General features: G+C 42.0%; 1 protein-coding gene across 2 annotated transcripts in view; it reads right to left on the reverse strand.

Annotated features, from left to right (window-relative positions):
- The window catches only part of GRIA1 (glutamate ionotropic receptor AMPA type subunit 1), a 290,651-nt gene extending 278,654 nt beyond the window's left edge, over window positions 1-11,997 (reverse strand). Inside the window, exons 1-2 of one of the 2 annotated variants that reach the window (XM_004587507.3) lie at window positions 11,807-11,997; window positions 8,668-8,805 (exon numbers count right to left, since the gene is read on the reverse strand). In XM_004587507.3, the coding sequence (XP_004587564.2) occupies window positions 8,668-8,805; window positions 11,807-11,888 (220 nt within the window). In that variant the 5' untranslated portion in view covers window positions 11,889-11,997. The remainder of the gene's footprint in view (window positions 1-8,667; window positions 8,806-11,806) is intronic. The other variant, XM_004587506.3, reaches the window with a different exon arrangement.
- Window positions 11,998-19,725: the final 7,728 nt, after the last annotated feature.

Consider the following 19,725-nt stretch of genomic DNA (forward strand, 5'->3'; position numbering starts at 1 on the left):
TTGTTTTATGAAACCTCAATTCCTCCGACCAGGAGTTTCCTTTCTTCCTCCTGAATACATATGTGAAAGAGAGAGAGAGAGAGAGAGAGAGAGAGAAAGGGGGCGGGGAGAGCCAGAGAGAGACAGAGACTGTCCCTCGTACCATTCTGTTGTTTGATTCATGCTTATTTCCTATATAAGAAACCGAGTCCCTTAAAGGGAGGCTTGATGTCTAAGATGTTTTGTTTTCTTCAGCCTCTACTGAAATACCTTGTAATGTCAAAAGGATTTCATGTCTTGCATCGACTTTATCAAAATGTAGCAATTGTGAGAGTTATGCTGTGTGAGAACTTGAACTTATGTCTAGATTCTGTGGGATAGAGTCCTATAATCAGTAAGTGCTGTCTGCAGAGGTACGGAAGAAGAGCAATGGTGTGTGTGCCCCCATAGACAACAACAATAAAAATGCTTCAAATGAATGTATGAATGAAGAATAAGTTAATCATATTAATTTTCCAATTATTCTATAAAACTAATCTTAAGAATCTGAGAGGAAGCAGTAATTTCACTCATTGCATCAGAGGTTTTCCAAGTAGAGAAACAAATACAAATACTTTTTAATATAGAAAAGCTGAGAATCATTATTATTGTTTGAACATAGTTTGGTTCCCAAGTTCATGGAGGCATTCAAGCCTCATAATTCATTACTGAGAAGGCAAAAACTTAATCCAGTTACCGTGTTTAGATGAGTAGGCACAGGGGCAGATCCTGAGGGCACTGGAAGATAATTCTCACAAGAAGGCTGGTTATAAAACCATGAGTCTGGGTCCCCATTCTGGCTGTACTGCCTGGCTCAGTGCCTGGTGATTTCTCCACTATTGCTGTTGTCCAACCTCACACAATGCTCAAATCAGTGGGCCCCTCCTGACATTGTGCTATGTACTTCCAAAACCATGAACCAAAATAAATCTCCTTCCTTCATACACAGTTGAACTTAGATACTGTTACCGTGTTAATGTTTTAATAAGAACTAAGAGTTCATTCTAGGAAAAAAGGTTTACACTCTAGCACCGTAATGAGACAACTCAGGTGAAGATAGAGGAGCTAAAATCATATTGTATCCCCAGCCAGAGAGTTTTAGTCATTTTCCATTGAATTGAGAACATGATGCAGGTTCAGCAGATGCATTCTGAACTGTCTACCTCAGAAACACAAGCATATGCAGTGGTGGTTGTGGGGAGTGGAGGAGGAACATGAGTGACTTCACTCACTCAGAATAACCTCCTTTCACAATACCACCTAAGTCTGCTTGACCTTTCCATGCTTTCTCAAACTCTACCTTTCCCACTAACTCAGTCAAATTTTTAGGTTCTGCTCAGTAAGCATAGGTTGTGCTGTGGACGTCTTCATTTTGATCCTAAATCATGAACTTTCATGTAAAACATCTGCTGCTGAATTGTGTCTCTACTATTTCACTTTCTGTGAGTTCACAGAGGCACAAACTTGCATAGGCAGAAAGCTTGCTGAATTTTGGAGTGCTCAAAACAAGCTCCAAATAGTGGTTTTGCTTTCAACTTTTGCATACTATGAAGACAAAATCTCTCTTATCTCAGTAACATCATCTGCAAAATGGGCATAATAACTTTGGGATTGCTACAAAACCAAATTAACACATTTTAGGGTGGTACACAGTAGGTCATCAAAATAATCATTTTGTACCCTGTCACCAAACAACATTTTCTCCATTACTGTACCAGGAGTAAGGAACCTTTATTCTGGCAAGGGCCATTTGAATATTTATAACATCATTTACAGGCTGTAGAAAACTTAGCCTGTTACAGATTTGTTAAATTTCAAGTCCCGCTTGTGTTTGCCTTGGCAGGGTCAGAAAAATTATTTTGTAGTTCTTACATGGTCTGTGGCCTAGATATCCCCCATCCCTGCTTGTCAGATTCCTTTTCTGAGATCAGCAGTTACATATCTTTCATATTACTTACTGTTTATTACAGGGTAAAAAATAGATATTACAGTATGTAACAAAATGTTAGATGCTAGAGAATATAAGTCAGAAGTGAGCAAATTGTCATTTGTGTAAGACTGGCCAGTCATCATAGTATGTTTATATAGACTGCATGTGCAGGGGGGAGTAATGGGAATTTTGATAAACTTTAGAGATCAGAGCTTAACTTTACAGAGAGCAGCACTTGTCAGTTCTTTTGTTTTGTTTTTTAAAGGTTTATTTATTTTTATTGCAAAGTCAGATATACAGAAAGGAGGAGAGACAGAAAGATCTTCCATCTGATGATTCACTCCCCAAGTGGCTGAGATGGCCAAACTGAGACAAATGGAAGCCAGGAGTCAGGAGCTTCCTCTGGGTCTCCCCCATGGGTGCAGGATCCCGAGGCTTTGGGCCATCCTTGACTGCTTTCCCAGACCACAAACAGGGAGCTGAATGGGAAGTGGGGCTGCCGGGATTAGAACTGGCGTCCATTTGGGCATGTGCAAGGCAAGGACCTTAGCTGCTAGGCCACCGCACCGGGCCCCTGTCAGTTCCAAATAATAGGAAGTGAGCTATAATGTGGGCCCAGGGTTGCTTAGTATCTGAAGTTTATTCCAAAAGGAGCCAGAAATCTTGATTTGTGTGCCAAATTTTGAAGACTATTATGCTGGCCAGGCAAAATAAGACTGCTTGTTGACTTAGTTTTTTTTTTTTCAAAGATTTATTTATTTTTATTACAAAGTCAGATATACAGAGAGGAGGAGAGACAGAGAGGAAGATCTTCCGTCCGATGATTCACTCCCCAAGTGAGCCGCAACGGTCAGTGCTGCGCCGATCCGAAGCCAGGAACCAGGAACCTCTTCCAGGTCTCCCACACGGGTGCAGGATCCCAAGCCCTAGGGCCATCCTTGACCGCTTACCCAGGCCACAAGCAGGGAGCTGGATGGGAAGTGGAGCTGCTGGGATTAGAACCAGTGCCCATATGGGATCCCAGGGCGTTCAAGGCGAGGACTTTAGCTGCTAGGCCACGCCGCCCGGCCCTGTTGACTTAGTTTTGACTGTTCATTTGCAACTTTGAAATTGATGAGTGATGCTTAGACATGAGCTCAGAAGCCAGCTGTTGCTGCTGCCAGAGTCTTGTTAGAATTCCCCTGAGCTTCTCAACTAAGTCCACAATAGAAGGAGCCTCACAGTAATTAAGGATGCTATTCTACACCTGATCATCACTTAAGCTCCCAGCATCCTTATTTTGTATGTTTTCCTGGCTCCAAAAAATGTGTTCATTTGCATTAGGGGGATTATCAGATGTTCTGAGCAATGTCAAACTATAGAAGTGTGTTGTCTTGATGGAAAGTAGTTTCTGTTCTGATGATAGAGTTAACGTGTACCTATGAACACACAATTAGGCAACACTGCAGGACAACTCAGTCTTGGTATGCAAATTCAGTGTTTCCAGGAACCAGCAGACAGAATGAGAGCAAAGGAGGACATCCAGATGGGGTACTCACTCTGTATTCAATTCTAGCAAATTGAGGCTATGTAGATCTGGGCTCTCAGTGTTATCAGAGCCATTAGAAATTGTAAGAGAGAAATATATGCCAAGTTTTAGTATGAAAGTGTATGGTTCTTTTTAAAAAAAGTATATTTACTTTTATTGAAAGGCAGATTTACAGAGAGGAGGCGAGACAGAGAGAGAGAGAGATCTGCTGTCTGCTGGCTTTCTCCCCAAGTGGCCACAATGGCCAGAGCTGAGCTGAAGCAAGGAGCCAGGAGCTTCTTTTGGGTCTCCCATACAGGTGCAGGGTCCCAAGGCTTTGGGCTGTCCTCTACTGCTTTTCCAGGCCATAAACAGGGAGCTGGATAGGAAGTGAAGCAGCCATGACATGAGCTGGTAAAGCAAGAATTTAGCTACTGAGCCATCACACCAGGCCCAACTGTGTGTGAGCTCAAAAGTCCATCTCTGAAGCTTGGATTGGCTTATTGATGGCCATGTGGTGACATTTCTAGAGTATTTGATAAATGGCACATGAGAAGTCCACCATGAGGGCACCATGAGAGCAAGGCAGCCCAAAAGTGAACATTCCCATGCCTGGAGAGCTTCGCTCTCCCACCTTCAGGCTCCCTCACCTGATCTTCGAAAACTTCCATTTACACTTGGGACTCACTTCAGCCAAAAAAAACCCCTCCCAGTTTAGCCTCATGGCATCTCTAACACTCCACACAAATTACTGCTGTAGCACTTACAACATTACATTTTAATTTTCTCCTGACAGGACAGTTTGCTCTCATAGGGGTAAAGTCCTTCAGGGCAAAGACTATGTCTGATTTTTCTCTGCATTTCTGGTACTGAACATCATGCCAGGGTTTAGCTTAAGAATTCAGAAATGCTTGCTGGAGGAATGGAAGACTTTTAGATTAAAGAGTTTTTCACAGTGTGATTCCCATACTAACTACTACAGCATTCCTCCCGGGTCTGCTCTTGAATATTCGGATGCAGGAAGTAGAGAGTCCATCCAAGTCTTGCTTTAATCAAACTCCCTGGCAGATTTTTTTTTTAATGTGTATTGAAGTTGAAGGAGCTCTGGGTCCAACTGTAGGCCCTGTACGGAAAGTGGCTATGTCTTCTAAAGTATTCCTTTATTGCTAGCATCTAACATAGTGCTGGTACAAAGTAAGCATTAAGCATGTATTTATTAAAGAATAAGAGCAGGCATGAATGAGAAGGCAAGAGTTAAGTCGCAGCAATGTTTCTTAGACCCCTAACATGAATTCACATCAGCATTTCATTCATTTCTTTATTTGCTTCTACCCCAAAGGCAACAACATAGGCTGGATATGATGATCAGCACATAGTGTCTGTTTAGACAGACCAGCCCACCACATCCTTGTAGACTTGAAGGACTGCCCAGAGGGGATCCCAAGACATATGAATTACCAATTCAGTGTCTTTACCCTATTTTAATAATGGCCAACAAGGATGGCAAGAAAAATCAGATGCCAACAGGGTACCAAACTCTCAACATGACCAATGGTATCAGTGATAGCTCTCTCTTATCTTAAATTTTCCTTATTCTATAACCACTACTCTTTCTTTTTTAATCCCATTGCTAACATGTCTAGCAGGAAGAAATCCTGCTACACTTCTGCCTTCTTCCCTTCTCCACCCTCTGGTGGTGGGATAATGAATAACAAAATAGACAGGAAAAACAATGACAACTAACATAATGGGAAAACTAGCATTTGTCATTTTCTGTAGATAAAACTGTGGCCATCAATTTGGGGAACCTTCAATTCTTACTTCAAAACAGAACATGAAATTAAATCTGAATAAGTTGTCTTTCTTGGTTTTACCATCTATAGTTAATTTGCCTATTCTGCCCCAAACTTCTCTGGTCTCTTTGTCTCTTTTACTCAGTTCAAGTTGAGACACATGTAAGTTTGGTTTTCCACGACCGATGGATGACAGTGAACATAGCCTTAAAATGTTCTCCTTAGCCTCACACAAAGGTGAATAGATCTTTCTCCAGCAGGCTGGAATTACAATGCTACCAGTTCTCCCCAGATGGCCTAGAGCTTCCACTCATGTTGGAACTAAAGAAACAAGGGTCTAAGCAGAAAATGATATTACTGCTTCCTACAACCTCTACACCAGTGTCCCCACTAGAGTTTAAGTTTAGTGAAAGCAAGAAAATGTTTATTATCTTCACAATACAGTTCACCTTAAAGTTTATAGCTTTGAAGAAACATTTTAAAAATTACCACATGAACAAAGCAGGACCTCAAGGAAAACTGTGCGTGGGTGTACAGAGGCATCAGGCTCAGAGTCTAGATCCATTCAATCCAAGCTCCACTAATCACAGTGAACAACATTCCCTGTATCAAGTTTCTGCCTTACTGATAAATAGCCAACAGCTCTGTTGGAGATTTTAGACTGTGATGATCGTACGGAAGCAGTACCTATTGCCTCAGAACATCTCCTCCTACTTTTGTTTTTTATTATCATGTACTGCCAGTCAACATCTTGACATTGGAGAGTAGTTAACAACTGTTTCCACCAAGCTCTGCTGAGACAGTTGTTAGCAGCCTAAGTGAATACACATGCCAGCTATTATTTATTCTTCTTGATTCTTTGAGCAAGTAATCCTTCTTGAATAATGAACCTCTTTGAAAGTATGACGAAAGCTAAGGAATATCAAAGGAGCAGTGGAACCTTTCCCTGGGAAAGGTTTTGCAATTGCGCACACGTGATTTATTGATGCATTGACAGACACACCCAGTTTCTCCATTTATAGTCTCTACCTTAAGCTATATCAAAAGGATGGAAGGCTGTCTGATAGACTAATACTGAGAAATTATTTAGCTAGATTCTCAAGGAGATGATTTTATCAAGCTAGCATTCAACAATTAAATCTCAGTTCAGATGCAATTTCTTTAAGGGTCCCTCCCAACTAAACTGCTGGACTTAGAACTCCAACCATGAAGAAGAGAGTGGCGGGACCTGTGGCCTGACAGTGGAGTGCATGTGTCAGAGATGGGTCTCCTCAGTGGCTTGGATAGAGCAGTGGAAGGCAAACTCAGATGTACACAGAGGATTTGGCAGTCCATTGGAGCCTGCAGAGGACACCTGATACCGTAACAGAGGAAGGAGGGCAGAGCAAATTGGTCAACCACCCCAGTGAATCTTGATAGCAAATTTCTGGACAAATGGAGACTCTGGGGTGGACTGTGTCAGCCAATGGACTTTGAAAGGATTTCCTCATCCTTGGATTGGCAAGATTGACAGCATTTCAGTACTATTAAAGCCATTTGAGCAGAACTCTCAGATCATGCTCCACTGCAGAGACCCTGGGATGATGGGCCTTTCCCATCCCCAGGTATTGAGGTGGCTGGGAGGCTGAGTGTAGTTTCTCCCCTTATCTCTCCCCTTCTCCCAGATACAAAAAGAGTAAGAAAATGTGGAAACAATGGTCTCACCCACTTTCCCCTAATTCTCAACTGTTCCCACCCTAATTAACTCTGTAAACATCATCAAAAGTAATTTTTTTAAAAAAAGCTCATTTCTTTTTTTAAGGGTGGTGTGTACCACAGTATGCTGAGTTTTCAACTTCAGTGCTACCACAAACTGCAAGTTCCATTTTGTTTATTCATTGGGTTACATCTGTGCAGAATCATACATTTATATTGGAATACTTAGTTTCTCCACTTATTTTCTTTTTCTGATCATTGCCTCATATAACTTCGATAATTCGCTTTAGTTTCTTGAGTGTGTCACTGTAATTAATTGAGTTTCCACAAGGATCAGTGCATCTATTACAACACTCAGGAAATCACAGGACCAACACTTACTTCCTGTGTGATCTTGGGCATGTTCCTAACCTGTTGCTGATTGAGTTTTCTCTTTTCTGAAAGGAAGATACCAGAGCACATTGCAAGGTTCCTGTGAGGTATAAATTGGCTAAGACTGGAAAAACAAATAACACATTGCACAAACTATAGTCAGTGCTTAATAAATAATGATGGATGTTACTCTATAAGTCTACAAAGTACTGGTCATCATTCTTGATGCATGACAAGTTTCAGAAAGTGAAATTTAGTATAATTAAATTCCTTGAAATTCATTTCAACACTGTCTTACATAGGTTGTCTTGGGAAAAGGAAGGGCTTTGAATTCTGATTTTGAGAATTTAAGCATGTTCAGCTCAAATCACTTAGAAATTCCATGTAGGAATATGGAGAAAAGATGAAGAAAATATAGTCAGTCCCTTCAACCACCCATAGCTCAGCAAAGTCATCAAGGCATTAGTGGCTCACAATACCTATAACCTTCATCTAATCCAGTTTAGGTTCTCACACTGTTTTTTCCCATTTCTTTTATACTTCCCTGACATAAACTTCCAGCTGAACTTAATCTTCAGAGGGAAATGTCTGCTGGTTAACTTTTATGCTTTCATCTGACATAAGATGATGTATAGTCACACAGGATTCTTTTTCCGTCCTAGCTGCTGAAAAAATTCATAATGAGTTTTTGTTGCATACATTTTTATAATGCATTTAATTCTGATGTCAGAGATTCAGCTGTCCCTTCTCCTGCTCGAGGTCACTTCTGTTTTATTTTATGCTCAAAGGGTATCTTATAACCTATACCTTAAACAGTCAATCACATCAAGCCCATTTTGGAAATAATCAAAGCACCAAAATTTCAATAATTATTGATCACTTCCAAAAATGGGAAACTAGATATAGAATTTCTCATCTTTTCTTGTCAAGTTGTCGGAACATTTTCTCCTTTTAATCCACAGGCTGGAAATTGCATGAGCATTTTAAATCACGTTCTCCAGAATTCATAGCCGTTAAGTCTACATCTCTCAGAAGTTTCCTGTGTGTGACACACTCAGTGAAATCAGGAATCTTTAGCGAGACAGGAGAGAAGCAGTCAACCTAAGTACCCAACGTGCTGGCATTTAAAGTTAGCTCACAGTGAAAAAGCAACCCCTCCCATGAAGCATTGCAGGATCTAAAATACCAACTGCTGGAATCACTCAAAAAGCTCTTGAAATTTTTCTTGGAGGGCTTTCTCTATGAAGACGAATGACAACTCAAGTCATTTTGGCAACAACACCACCTCCCCACAGGCTCTGCTTTCATAGTTGTAGCAGAAAGAAATCTCAGAAATAGAAGCAATTACTTACATCTATAGGTCATCTCAAAGCTGTCACTGATGTTCACAATATCAATCTGGGGAAGCAGCTTTGGGGGCTCTGTGAGTTGCGACAAAGCAAATCTAAAAGCGGCATGTTCCTGTGATTGCTGGTTTGGAAATAATCCCCCTGTAAGGAAAGAAAAGTACAACATGGTACTTGGACTAGAGACAGGTTTTAGTTCTTCAACAGCCCATCCTAAATGAGCCCTTTTCTTTCCACCTGTGTCACACTTGCTCTTTGTGATCTTCAATAGCGGGGTAAGAGTTCAAAAAGATTCAACTCAATGGTGAAGCTTAAACTTCAACAGATAAGCTTTTATGTGATAAGGTTCTCTAATGCCCTATTACTCTGCTCACATATTGGCTTGACTGTGCAACCCTTAACTCAGCTAAGGAGACTGGTGGCATTTGTCTTCTTCTTCTCTCTTGGAAACTACCTGGGAGGCCTATGCTGTTGCACACACATGAAGCCTCCCGGTGACCAAGTTGTCTTTGTCTTGTGTGGTCCCCATTTCTCACCACGGAGGAAATAGGTGTTAATACATGTTGCAGAGTGATGGAAATTTAACTCCGGGACCCCTGGGCTTCTCAGGGATTCTGTTTGCTATGATACTTTTGGTTTTTGGGCTGGCAAAATCTCAAGGAGATGTAACAACTCTGTTGCTCCTAAGTTTTAGAATTCATTTCCCCTGAAATACCTTAATTTGGGCAAATATGGTGTTCCTTTTGCCATTCATGATCCCAGTTGCCTAGGAATGGCTTGTTACATAAGGGATTGCCATCATGTGTTTGCTTGGTAGCACCTTGTGCTTTAAGGATGTGGGATCTTAAAAATGTCAGGAGAATATGTATGTTGAAAATCCTTCAAAGGTGGCTGTCACAGCTCCTGTTCCAAGAACAAGAGTATATGGCTGACTGTTATGTTTATTGTGGACACATCAACAGATTAAAATACTCCTCCATAAGAGAAAATCAGCTTTTTCAGAGATCTAACTACAGAGAATGTTTACATCAAAGTTTGTTTCATATCGGCAGGAATCACAGTCCCAATGGAATGCACTTCTAACTTCTTATACAGTGGATACATGTTTGTTTTTAAGAACTAATAAATGGATTACAAGGCTGTTGTGAGATCATACAAGTAGAATTAAGGACTACCTGATGGTGGTGATGTTTCAGCATTTGTTCTACAATTTCATGTTTCTACCTTTTATTTGAAAATAGCAACAATTTTCTCACTAACTGATGGTCTCAGTTGGAAAATCAAGTTCATTCTAAATAGAATGAAAAATATGCAGAAATACATGAGCAAATACTATATTTGCACATACACAAAACATTCCCAAGCATTTATACTCATGGAGCTATACACAAATATATTCAGAGAAAGCACACTCACATATTCCTAGATAAGTGATTATAATTATTTAAGTATTGGCCATTCAGAAGTACAAGCATAAACAAAGCTACAGGTAAGGGATTTCCATGTGTATATATACCTCCATTTTAAACAGTAACAAGAAATAAACAATACTGGTTCAGATACTCCACCTTCCTTCCCAGATGGCCACACCCCAAAAAATTATCTGCCCCCTTTCTCCTCTTTCTCAGTGAATGAAAGGGGTTGCGGAAGTGTGTGTGTGTGTGTGTAGGGGGGGAATTATAAAGCTACAGGATAGGGTGCAAAGCAAGCATCTTGCAAAGGCAGGAAGTTTCGTGTGTAAAGCACCAGCACCCATGTATATACGCACTTGTGAATGTAGCTTAACAGGTGTCAAGAGACAAAGCAACTTACTCTATGGCCACTCCAGCTACCTTTGGAGCCATCTGTTCAGAGAGGCCAACAGGGATGGCTATTGCTGCACATGTGAGCCTGAGAAAATACCAACTTCCCTGCATGCCCCTCTTCAATATAGCCCCCCCAGCAACATACATCCATAGGAGACAGGCAAAAAGCACTGCAAACTGTCTCTGAGAGACCTGCTTTCCAACCAGAGGGGAGAAAGCAGAAACTAAGCCAACCAAGGTGCCTCTAAGCAAAGCAGCTGCCTGGATTCCGGGACACTCTAAGCATGACACACTGGCCACAGTGAAGCCCCAGTCCCTTGTGGCCATGCTTTGCTATCGGTGTCACTGCTCTTGTTTGTTTTGCTGTTTCCCATTAGGAGTAACAGTACTTGCTGGCTCGCCTATGAATGTGAGTGGTGGGGGGTGGGAGATAAAAGCCCAACAATCAAGGAGGGGACCTGGGCACCAAGGGGCAGGAGTATGTTGAAACCTGCCTCCAAGTTGACCAGATGGAGTCCTGTGCTGGAGGACAGCTAACAGGAGGGGAAAGGAGTGAGTGTGTGTGTGTGTGTGTGTGTGTGTGTGAAAGAAAGGCTCTGTGGATACACAATCTAGGTGTAGGGGGAAGTGAAGGGATGGAGAAAGGCTAGCTAGGAAGTTCTGTTTTGGAGAGAGTAGAGCCCACCAGCCCACCATGGCAGACAGCAAAGAGAAAACAGCTAGATGAGTCCAGAGCAGAGAGAGCTCCCTTGTCTTCAAGAGGAGCCTCTGGCATTATTTCAGTGGCTGTAATAAACCCAGTACCCTTCGCTCCTTCTTTCACAGGGTCTCTTTCTGCTCCCCTAGCAAAGAAATTCTTAGCTCCCTCAATCAAATATATACATGCATATGTAATATAGAACCACACACGTAAATAAACACAGCATACATATTTATATAAATAAATGAAATCAGGCTCCATCAACCAAGCAACAGAGTTAACTCCTTAAACACCCACCACCCTGTTCTGTGCTACAGCCTGGCTTCCTTCTCCTCCAAAGCGGGATTCCTCCATTTCACACGCATCCCTTTGGAGCGTGAGTGGTGCATGTGTACCTGTGTGTGTGGAGGGGGGTGAGAGATGGTGATAAACACTTCCCCATGTCCCTCATGCGACCCAGAGAAGACCCCCTCCCCTCGCTGGCAGTCCAAGTCTTTTTTTTTTGTTAACTGCTGCCGCGAGGCTTTAGATGGCCAAGCACAACAGCTTGCACTGGGGAGGGGCAGTGCATAACAACCCCCCCAAAAAGAAAACCTGGCCAGACCCAGAAAGTCCCTCCCCAGCTGCCCCTCTCACTCACCGATCTGGATATTGTTGGGGAAATTGGCACCTACTACCGCGCCTAGGAAACCGGTGCAGAAGAAGGCAAAAATGTGCTGCATATTCCTTTTTGCATTGGCGAAAAAGAAGCCCAGGTCCAATCATAGATTTGGTGTTTCCCCCCCTTCCCTTTATTCCTCTCGCTGTTCTGCCTGTTCTTTTCTTCCTGCAGTTCCTTCCTCTTTTGCTTGCTTCCTTCCTTCTGTGAGGTTTGTCTGTTTCCCTTGGAATCCGAGCACTTGAACTGCAGCGTTAACACCAACTGACAGCCAGATTAACTGAGCAGGGGAAGAGAAGCCCGTCCTCATGCTAGCTGGAGCGCTCGCTCCCCCTCTCCCTCACCCTCTCCTCTCACAGACTCTCTCTCCCTCCCTTGCGCTTTCCTTCTCACTCTCCCCCTCACACTCACACAGGCAGCGATCTCTCTCTCCCTCTGTCTGCTGATATCCACAGAGCGGCAGCTCAGACCTACACAGCCGTCTCCCCTAGCTATCAGCCCTGCTGCCCCATCCTCACCTGATCCACCCTTCTATGTATGTGTGGAAGAGGGGAAGGGGAGAGAGAGGAGCAGTACGGTTGATTTTTGGCTCTAGATCCTGAAAGGGCAGCCCAGGGTCCCTGTCACCCTCCCCCCACCTTCCTCAGCTTTCACTGCCCCCTCCTCCAGCTCCAGCCAAGCTGTTGCTTTGGAGAATGTGGGTTCAGCTCTAAGTCAGTAGGTGGCAGGGGGGTCCCCACACTAGTCCTAAGTTCCTCAATTCACCAGATTGATCTAGGTCACTTTTTCTGGAAGTACACAGGCTGCGCTGGATATGTATGTCCTGTACTCCACTGGCCCAATTATTCATAGAACTAATTCCTGAGGGGAAGACCCTAGAAATTCCTCATAGGAAATTTAAAGGGAAAAAAAAGAAACAAAGGTCTCCAAGCTTTCCCCCCTCTTAGTGAAAAGAATGGCAGATAGACAAACAATGGGAGGATCTGGAATGATGGACAGGTGTGTTGATTTGCATATTTGACAGCCCTTGTCTACTTTCACAGGCACAATTGGTGGTCTCTCTTAAATTCTAAGCATTAACCATGTCCCCTTCCCCCTTTATTCTTGCACTGCACAGGAGTCTTCAGCATCAGAATTGTGTGGGTGTACAATAAAGACTAAGGATACTTACACGGAGCAATTACATGAGTCATTTTGCACCGATTCTAGTGAGAGAATTCTGGTTTCCTTAGGTTGTTTCTGGATGCTGGTCAGGTTGAACATAAGCTGGAACTCCTTGGACCTTCCTTAACCAGGGCTTCCACCATAATAACCTGTGGAGAGGACAGCTGTGTTCAAAGCATTAGAGTGGGCTGTTAAGCAGCAATCATTGGCAGTCAGAAAACATTTCACAATTCACGAAGCAGATGTGCAGTTTTATCTCTGCGCACCTTCTGCATTGGCCGGGAGTCCCAAATGACTGCTAGAGAAACTGAGGCTCCATAGATGTGGCCATGGTATATAGAGCTACTTGGATGTGATGGCTTAATCTGTGAAACCTGAATGCTATATTTATTAACAGACTCATGGTTGTGGTCAGGATTCCTAGCCGACAGAGGATAATCCTTGAAAAGGAAAGTCCACCTTTTCCTTGGTTGGAAAGAGAGAGGATAGACTTTGGGTTTGACTGTGCTTTGCCACTCGAATAGGCTGTTTTATCCAATTCAATGAGACTCTTCACTTTCCTCTGAGACTGTGTAATCACAGCTACAGGAGCTGGAATTGGCAAGAAATAGCTGATGTGTTCAGTGGAAATCCTAAAGAAGGTCAGATGCCTGATAATTTCTCATGCACTTTCATGTGTATTTATTAACTAGCTCAAATGATTTTTGAAAGCTATTTATCTGTCATTTAGCATGTATCAGGAACCATGGCAAATAGTGCAGACACATCATTGATATGTACAACAAAACAATCCCTGTGTGGAAAACTTCATTCTCATCTCACAGATAAGGAAAATGATGCTTAATAATTTGCTCAAGTTTTCACTGAAAACAAGAAAGAGACTGGAGATTTAAACATAGGAAATGTTATCAACAGGCCAAAGCTGTTAAGTGCTAGGTTCTAATAGCAGTCAGTACTGGGCAGGGACGTCGTCGAGGTGATACAAGCATTGGCTTTGGGACGCTTGGAAAACTGAATCCAGAAAGATTACTTCCAAAGTGCCTGCTAACATTAAAAGAAAATGTTATTACTATAAAGAAACAGATTTCACGATTGTAGGTATAGTTCCAAGAAGGTGAGCATGCTCCTCCCCCCTCCAACTCCCTTCCTGACTTCAATCTCTTTCTATCAATTTTTGCAAATATATAAATTTTTGCAAATATGTAATTTTAATCCACTCTATATTCACACGCTTAATTCACCACTAACCATAAAATTCAACAAGCATAAAGTAGAGGCCACAGTTCCACAGAAATATAAACAAGGAATAAAAATGATCGTTCTATCACAAAATGTCCATTTCAATCTTATTCCTATACATTTTTGTATTCTATAGTAACTTCCTTCTACATTAAGAATATGACTCAAGGATTCCATCTTATAATTTCACCATTTGCATTTTTTTTCTCTATTTTGAAGGATACCTGGGAATCTTTTAAGTTCTCTGAGCTTTGTGCCTGGTAATCGTCATCATAATAATTAGGCAGCCACAAAAGGCTTCACACTTCTATGTCATTTTTCAAAAGATGATCTCAAAGCCCTTTACAAAAGGATTAATTAACCAAAATCTTAACTCCCACCTGCAGTAAGAAAAAAAAATTTTGCTTTTCTTACTGGGGAGAGGTACTTAAAGAAATCAGAAAGATGTACTATGATCATTGTATATACTCTGTTAGTTTGTATTCTTAAAATATGGATCTATGTCACCACGTGTGGTCAACGGCTTCCCTTGACTTATCAAATACATGGTTATTCAATGATTTAACAAGTATGAAACTTAACACATCTCGGATTTGGTTATCCAGATCAAATTTATTTAGATTAAGCTGTTTCTCCCGTTTTCCTTGAAAATTCTCTCCAACACAAATGTTGGTGGCAAACCCCTTCTGTATGTGTCAGGGTGTCGGGTGCTGGGGAGTATGGTAAGTGTGGTCTCTGCCTGGAAGCAGGATTTGTGATAGAAGCAGAAGACACATACACCCAGCCAACTGTCACCCAAAGCAGGCCATGCCAAGTGCCCTAATAAAGATGTAAACACAACAGTGGGAAAGAAGGAAAGGAGCAACCATGGTGTCTGTGTGGATCAGCAAAGCTTCCTAAGAACTGGGCCATGACGGATAGAGCACATCAGAGGCAGAAACCACAGGCTGAGGAAGATACCTGAACAAAGGGGAGAACACCAGAAAAGACTGGAAGTAGGAGAGGATGCTACATGCTCTGTAGGTCTGCGCTGCATAATTAGATAAGACAAGATGAGACAGAAAAGAGGTCAAGATCAGGATCTGGAAGCAACGCAGAGCCATAGAGCATTTTTTTTAGTGTGACAGTTATAATAACAGGTGTGTGAGTCTAAGAAAAGGACTGACCATTGGTGCAAGCTCAAAGGCTCTAAGTTCATTACCAGACAGCTTCATCTCCGTAAAAATGCCAGCACAGGTACCGTTCTTTAGAACTCAACTTGTTGTTACTTAGAGCCCCCAGTCCTATTTTCCAAGCCAATATCAGTCATGGAAGATTTGATGCTTTTTAGTCTTGTGACTCATGACAACAACACATACATTGATCTGTGACCTACTGATGTACACAGCACGTGTACATCTCTTATCCCAATTTATTTTCTCAGCATCGCCACAAGGAAAGGAACTAGAGCCCATTTCGTAGGTTTAGGCTAGCTGGTTAGCTTAAAAGTGCTTCTCAACTGACAGCAGTTGTCTCTCTTGGCGAATATTAGACAATGTCTCAAGATGTTTTTGGTCCTCACAAGTGAAAAAGTACTACTGGCATCTTGTGGGAAGAAGACACAGAAGCTATAAACTTTGTGCAACACACGGGACATCCCCCTCTTCACAAGAATCTGTACCACAAACATGAGTAGTTCTGAGGCTGAAAAAAAAAAAAAAAACTTGCTTAAGGAGACATAGCTGCTGGTTCACCCAGAACTAGACAGTAGGTCTCCTTTTCCAGCCTTCCTTCCCATTCTATTAAATGAGAGAATGATTTGATTTAGATAACTGATGACGGGTGCTCCTTGAAACCCAGACAGATGTTAACTGGGAGGATTACAGGCAATGGACCAGGCAGGAGGAAAACATCCGAGCTGATACTCAAACTGTGCTCCAGATATGTCCTGATACCTACTGCTCAGGTTTGTCATGACCCAAAGATCTGACTCTGATCTTTGTTGTGCTTATATTCTATTAGCATGTAGCCCAAATAGCCTATGATTTACATATCTGGCTTAGGTTTTACTCTGCAAATCAGGGAGAATGGCATTGGGCAGGGATTTCTAAATCAAATGCTTTCTTGGGCCAGGCAGGAAAATAATTGAAGTGAACTGAGTTGGGGAGGCAGCAGGGTAATGAGGACAAACAGAATTCTGTCAAAGGGAGTGGCAAGTGCTCAATGGGTGTCCATTGTTGCCATGAGGAAATGTAGGCCCAGAGTGGTCCAATCTCCAAAGTCTTTCAAGGACAATATATACATAATGACATTTTTTTGTTAGGTTGTTGTAATATTTACTATACTTTCATTGCAAGGGTTGGCGTGTTGATGGTGGTAGGGAGGAAACGATGGTAAAGTTTGTATCTCGGCATGATGTGGTTCTCAAGCCACAGAAGGCTAATGGAAGCCTATAGACAAATCCACTCACCTGGTCAATATCGACTTGGAACCAGCTTGATTTCCTCTCTAGGCCCCTGTTTTTTCATCTGTAACTGACAAGATTAGATGAGCTAATGGCTATAGACACTTTTGCTTTTGACAGATGATGATTCCACTTGACAACAAGAGCTGGATCGAGGAAGGAAAGGGAAAGGAACCATGGTTGGTGAGACTCATCTACTCTTCTCCCCTGCCCCCCTTTTTTTTATTAACCGGTGGCCGTGGCTGTCAAGTCCCCCTGTTCCATGGGCTATCATTTCCATCTGTATGATGTAGAGATTGTACCATGGCTTCTTCTTGAAAATCTTTGGCTGTTAGTGTGAAAATAGTTCAGATTTACAATCTGATAGCAGATCACTGACAGCTACTAAATTGACAAAAATGCAATCAGAAAGAGGGTGCCTGTGTGGCTTTACAAAAGCCCTGTTTTTAAAGAGACTTAAAAAATAATAATGACAGTATTTTTCATGTTTCCTAGCACAATTCATACAGAAGGCTCCTAAAATACTCTGCAGACTATGTATGTGGTGAGAACACACCCCAAAGAATGTAATTACCCACCCTGGAGTTCTGCCAGCTTTAACAGCACTTTCTTTCTTTCTTTTTTTCTTCTTCGTTCAGTCTTCCCTCCCCTCCTTACACAAATGACGGCATTTTTAGAAGCCCTCAGTATGACTGGGTAATTAGGGAGCAGTGCAGGTTCTGGAAAACACCCTAGAGCAAGATCCATGCCTAGGGGGAAAAAAAAGAAAGGAAAAGAAAGGTCTCTTCTAGGTTGAAGCTCCCGAGCATCATCATTGCTGGTGGAAATTGGAGGTGCTGAGGATCCCTCTCCACCACTCTGTGCCACCAGAAAGGCCACTGGGCAATGCTCACCAGGGCAGGTATTCATGGCACAGCGTTTTGGGCAGTTCTCCCCAGAAACCCTGTAGCAAGAGAGCCAGATTCTCCTCACCAAGCTCACCAGATGGGAGATTTTAGATGAGTCATGCAACCTCTTTGCCTCAGTGTCTCATCGGTGAAGTGTAGATGTTGATAGGTCTGCTTCACCTCGCTGTTGGTGCTGTATGTGGAGGACCCTGCAGGGCTCTAATCCCAGAGAAGGAGTTGTATTGCTTATTTTTCAATGTAGAAGTGAAGTTCCATTGTTCTTATATAGTGGCTGGAGTTCAGATTCATCTGGCATTGGGACTCCTTTATGTGGTTCCAAACTACCTCTGAAATCTATGACTCAATTTGACAATCTAGTGTTAAGCCTGTGTCATTCTGCTCATCATCAAAACCTTTGGCCAGGAAATACACAAATTCCTAATACTTCATTCCCTCAAAATTATTCCTCTCTCCATCCTTCCTCTCTCTTCCATATGGCACTTTTGTTCATCCAGGCTAAAATCTCCACATCCAAACCATCAGCAGATTCTATGGGCTGTTTTAAAAATACAGAATCAACCACTTGGCACTACCTCTCCACTCTACATCATTTATTTCATCCTCTTCTCTCTTTGACCCTTGGCAATATTATCAATGCTACTATATCCGTTCTACCTCATGCTCTCCATAGCATATGATTTATGCTATGCACGGTAGCCAAGGGACAATGTTTAAAAAATAAGATCCCATTTTGTCATTGTCTAGCTCTACAATATTGCAGAACTTCATATCATATTTAGAATAAAATCTCAGATTTGGATGCTTGCTTCAACTTGCCTGCATTCCTCTCTTCCCTTGCTAACTCTGCCCAGCCACATGGGTCCATGTTATTCTTTGCAGGCACTGAGCACCATGTTTTCTGAGAATCTTCACTGCTTGGCCTTCCCTCTGCCGGGGCATTTCTGCAGAAATCCCCATGCTTCTTCCCTGACTTCAGACTTCTGGTCACAATTCTTTATATCAAAAAGAGTGTTCTTACTTCTGCCATGATTTTCATTCTCTTTATAAAGTACTGTAAATATATTTATATTGTAGGTTTATGTATGCTATATATTACATAGCATATGAACGTATATTATGCTTCATTTTTTTGCAGTATTGATCATTACCTATTTTATATGGTTATCATTTAATCTATTTCTAGAATGAATCTCCTTTGGAAAAAAAGTATTTATTTTACTGGTGAGTCAGATTTACAAAGAGAAGGAGAGACCGAGATCTTCCGTCTGATGATTCATTCCCCAAGTAGTTGCAACAGCTGGAGCTAAGCTGATATGAAGCCAGGAGCCTCTTCCTGATCTCGCATGTGGGTGCAGGGTCCCAAGGCTTTGGGCCATCCTCCACTGCTTTCTTAGGCTAGCAGGGAGCTAGGTGGGAAGTGGAGCAGCTGAGACATGAAGAGGTACCCATATGAGATGTTGTGCTTGAAGATGGAGGATTAGCCAGTTGAGCCATTGCGCCGGTCCCTGGAATGGATCTTATTCAATACTGAGAACAATGCTTAGCACATAATAAATGTTTGTTGTTCGTTTTATACGTAGCCATATTTTGTCACATACTAATTTTCTAGAACACAATTCAACTTCTGTCTTTACCATAGTGTCCTGCCATTGTAATTTTGGCCTGTTTGTGTTACGTATCAGGTACTGATTTTAATTGATATTTCTCTTAGTCTTTCCTACTTGATTTTCAGTCCTCAGTGGGAGTTAAATCATGCCTAAAATAATGAGAACTCATTTATTTTGAGCACTTATATGTGCCAGGTTACACGCTTGCCTCTTTTACGTGACATTCACAAAGACCATTTTAAGTAGGAAGACTTACCTCACTTACAAGAGAGGAAGGAAGGGTTGGGGAGTTTCTTGTCTACATAGCTATTTATAAGCAGGACTGGGATTTCCATTGAGATTGGCCTGGTTTCCAGAGCTGGCTCTTCTCAACACTCACCTCTGTTGTTTCAAGGACTAGCTGATCAATTTGGCCCATTTGCATTGAAAAGGCGCTGTACAAGATGCAAGATGCGAAGACGCCTTGAATGGTGAAGGGCATGTATGACCTTAGAATATAGGATCCAGCACAGACAGTATTCATATTCATAACCCCCATAC

The sequence above is a fragment of the Ochotona princeps genome, chromosome 19, assembly GCF_030435755.1.
Source record: "Ochotona princeps isolate mOchPri1 chromosome 19, mOchPri1.hap1, whole genome shotgun sequence".
In the NCBI taxonomy this organism is placed as follows: Eukaryota; Metazoa; Chordata; class Mammalia; order Lagomorpha; family Ochotonidae; genus Ochotona; species Ochotona princeps.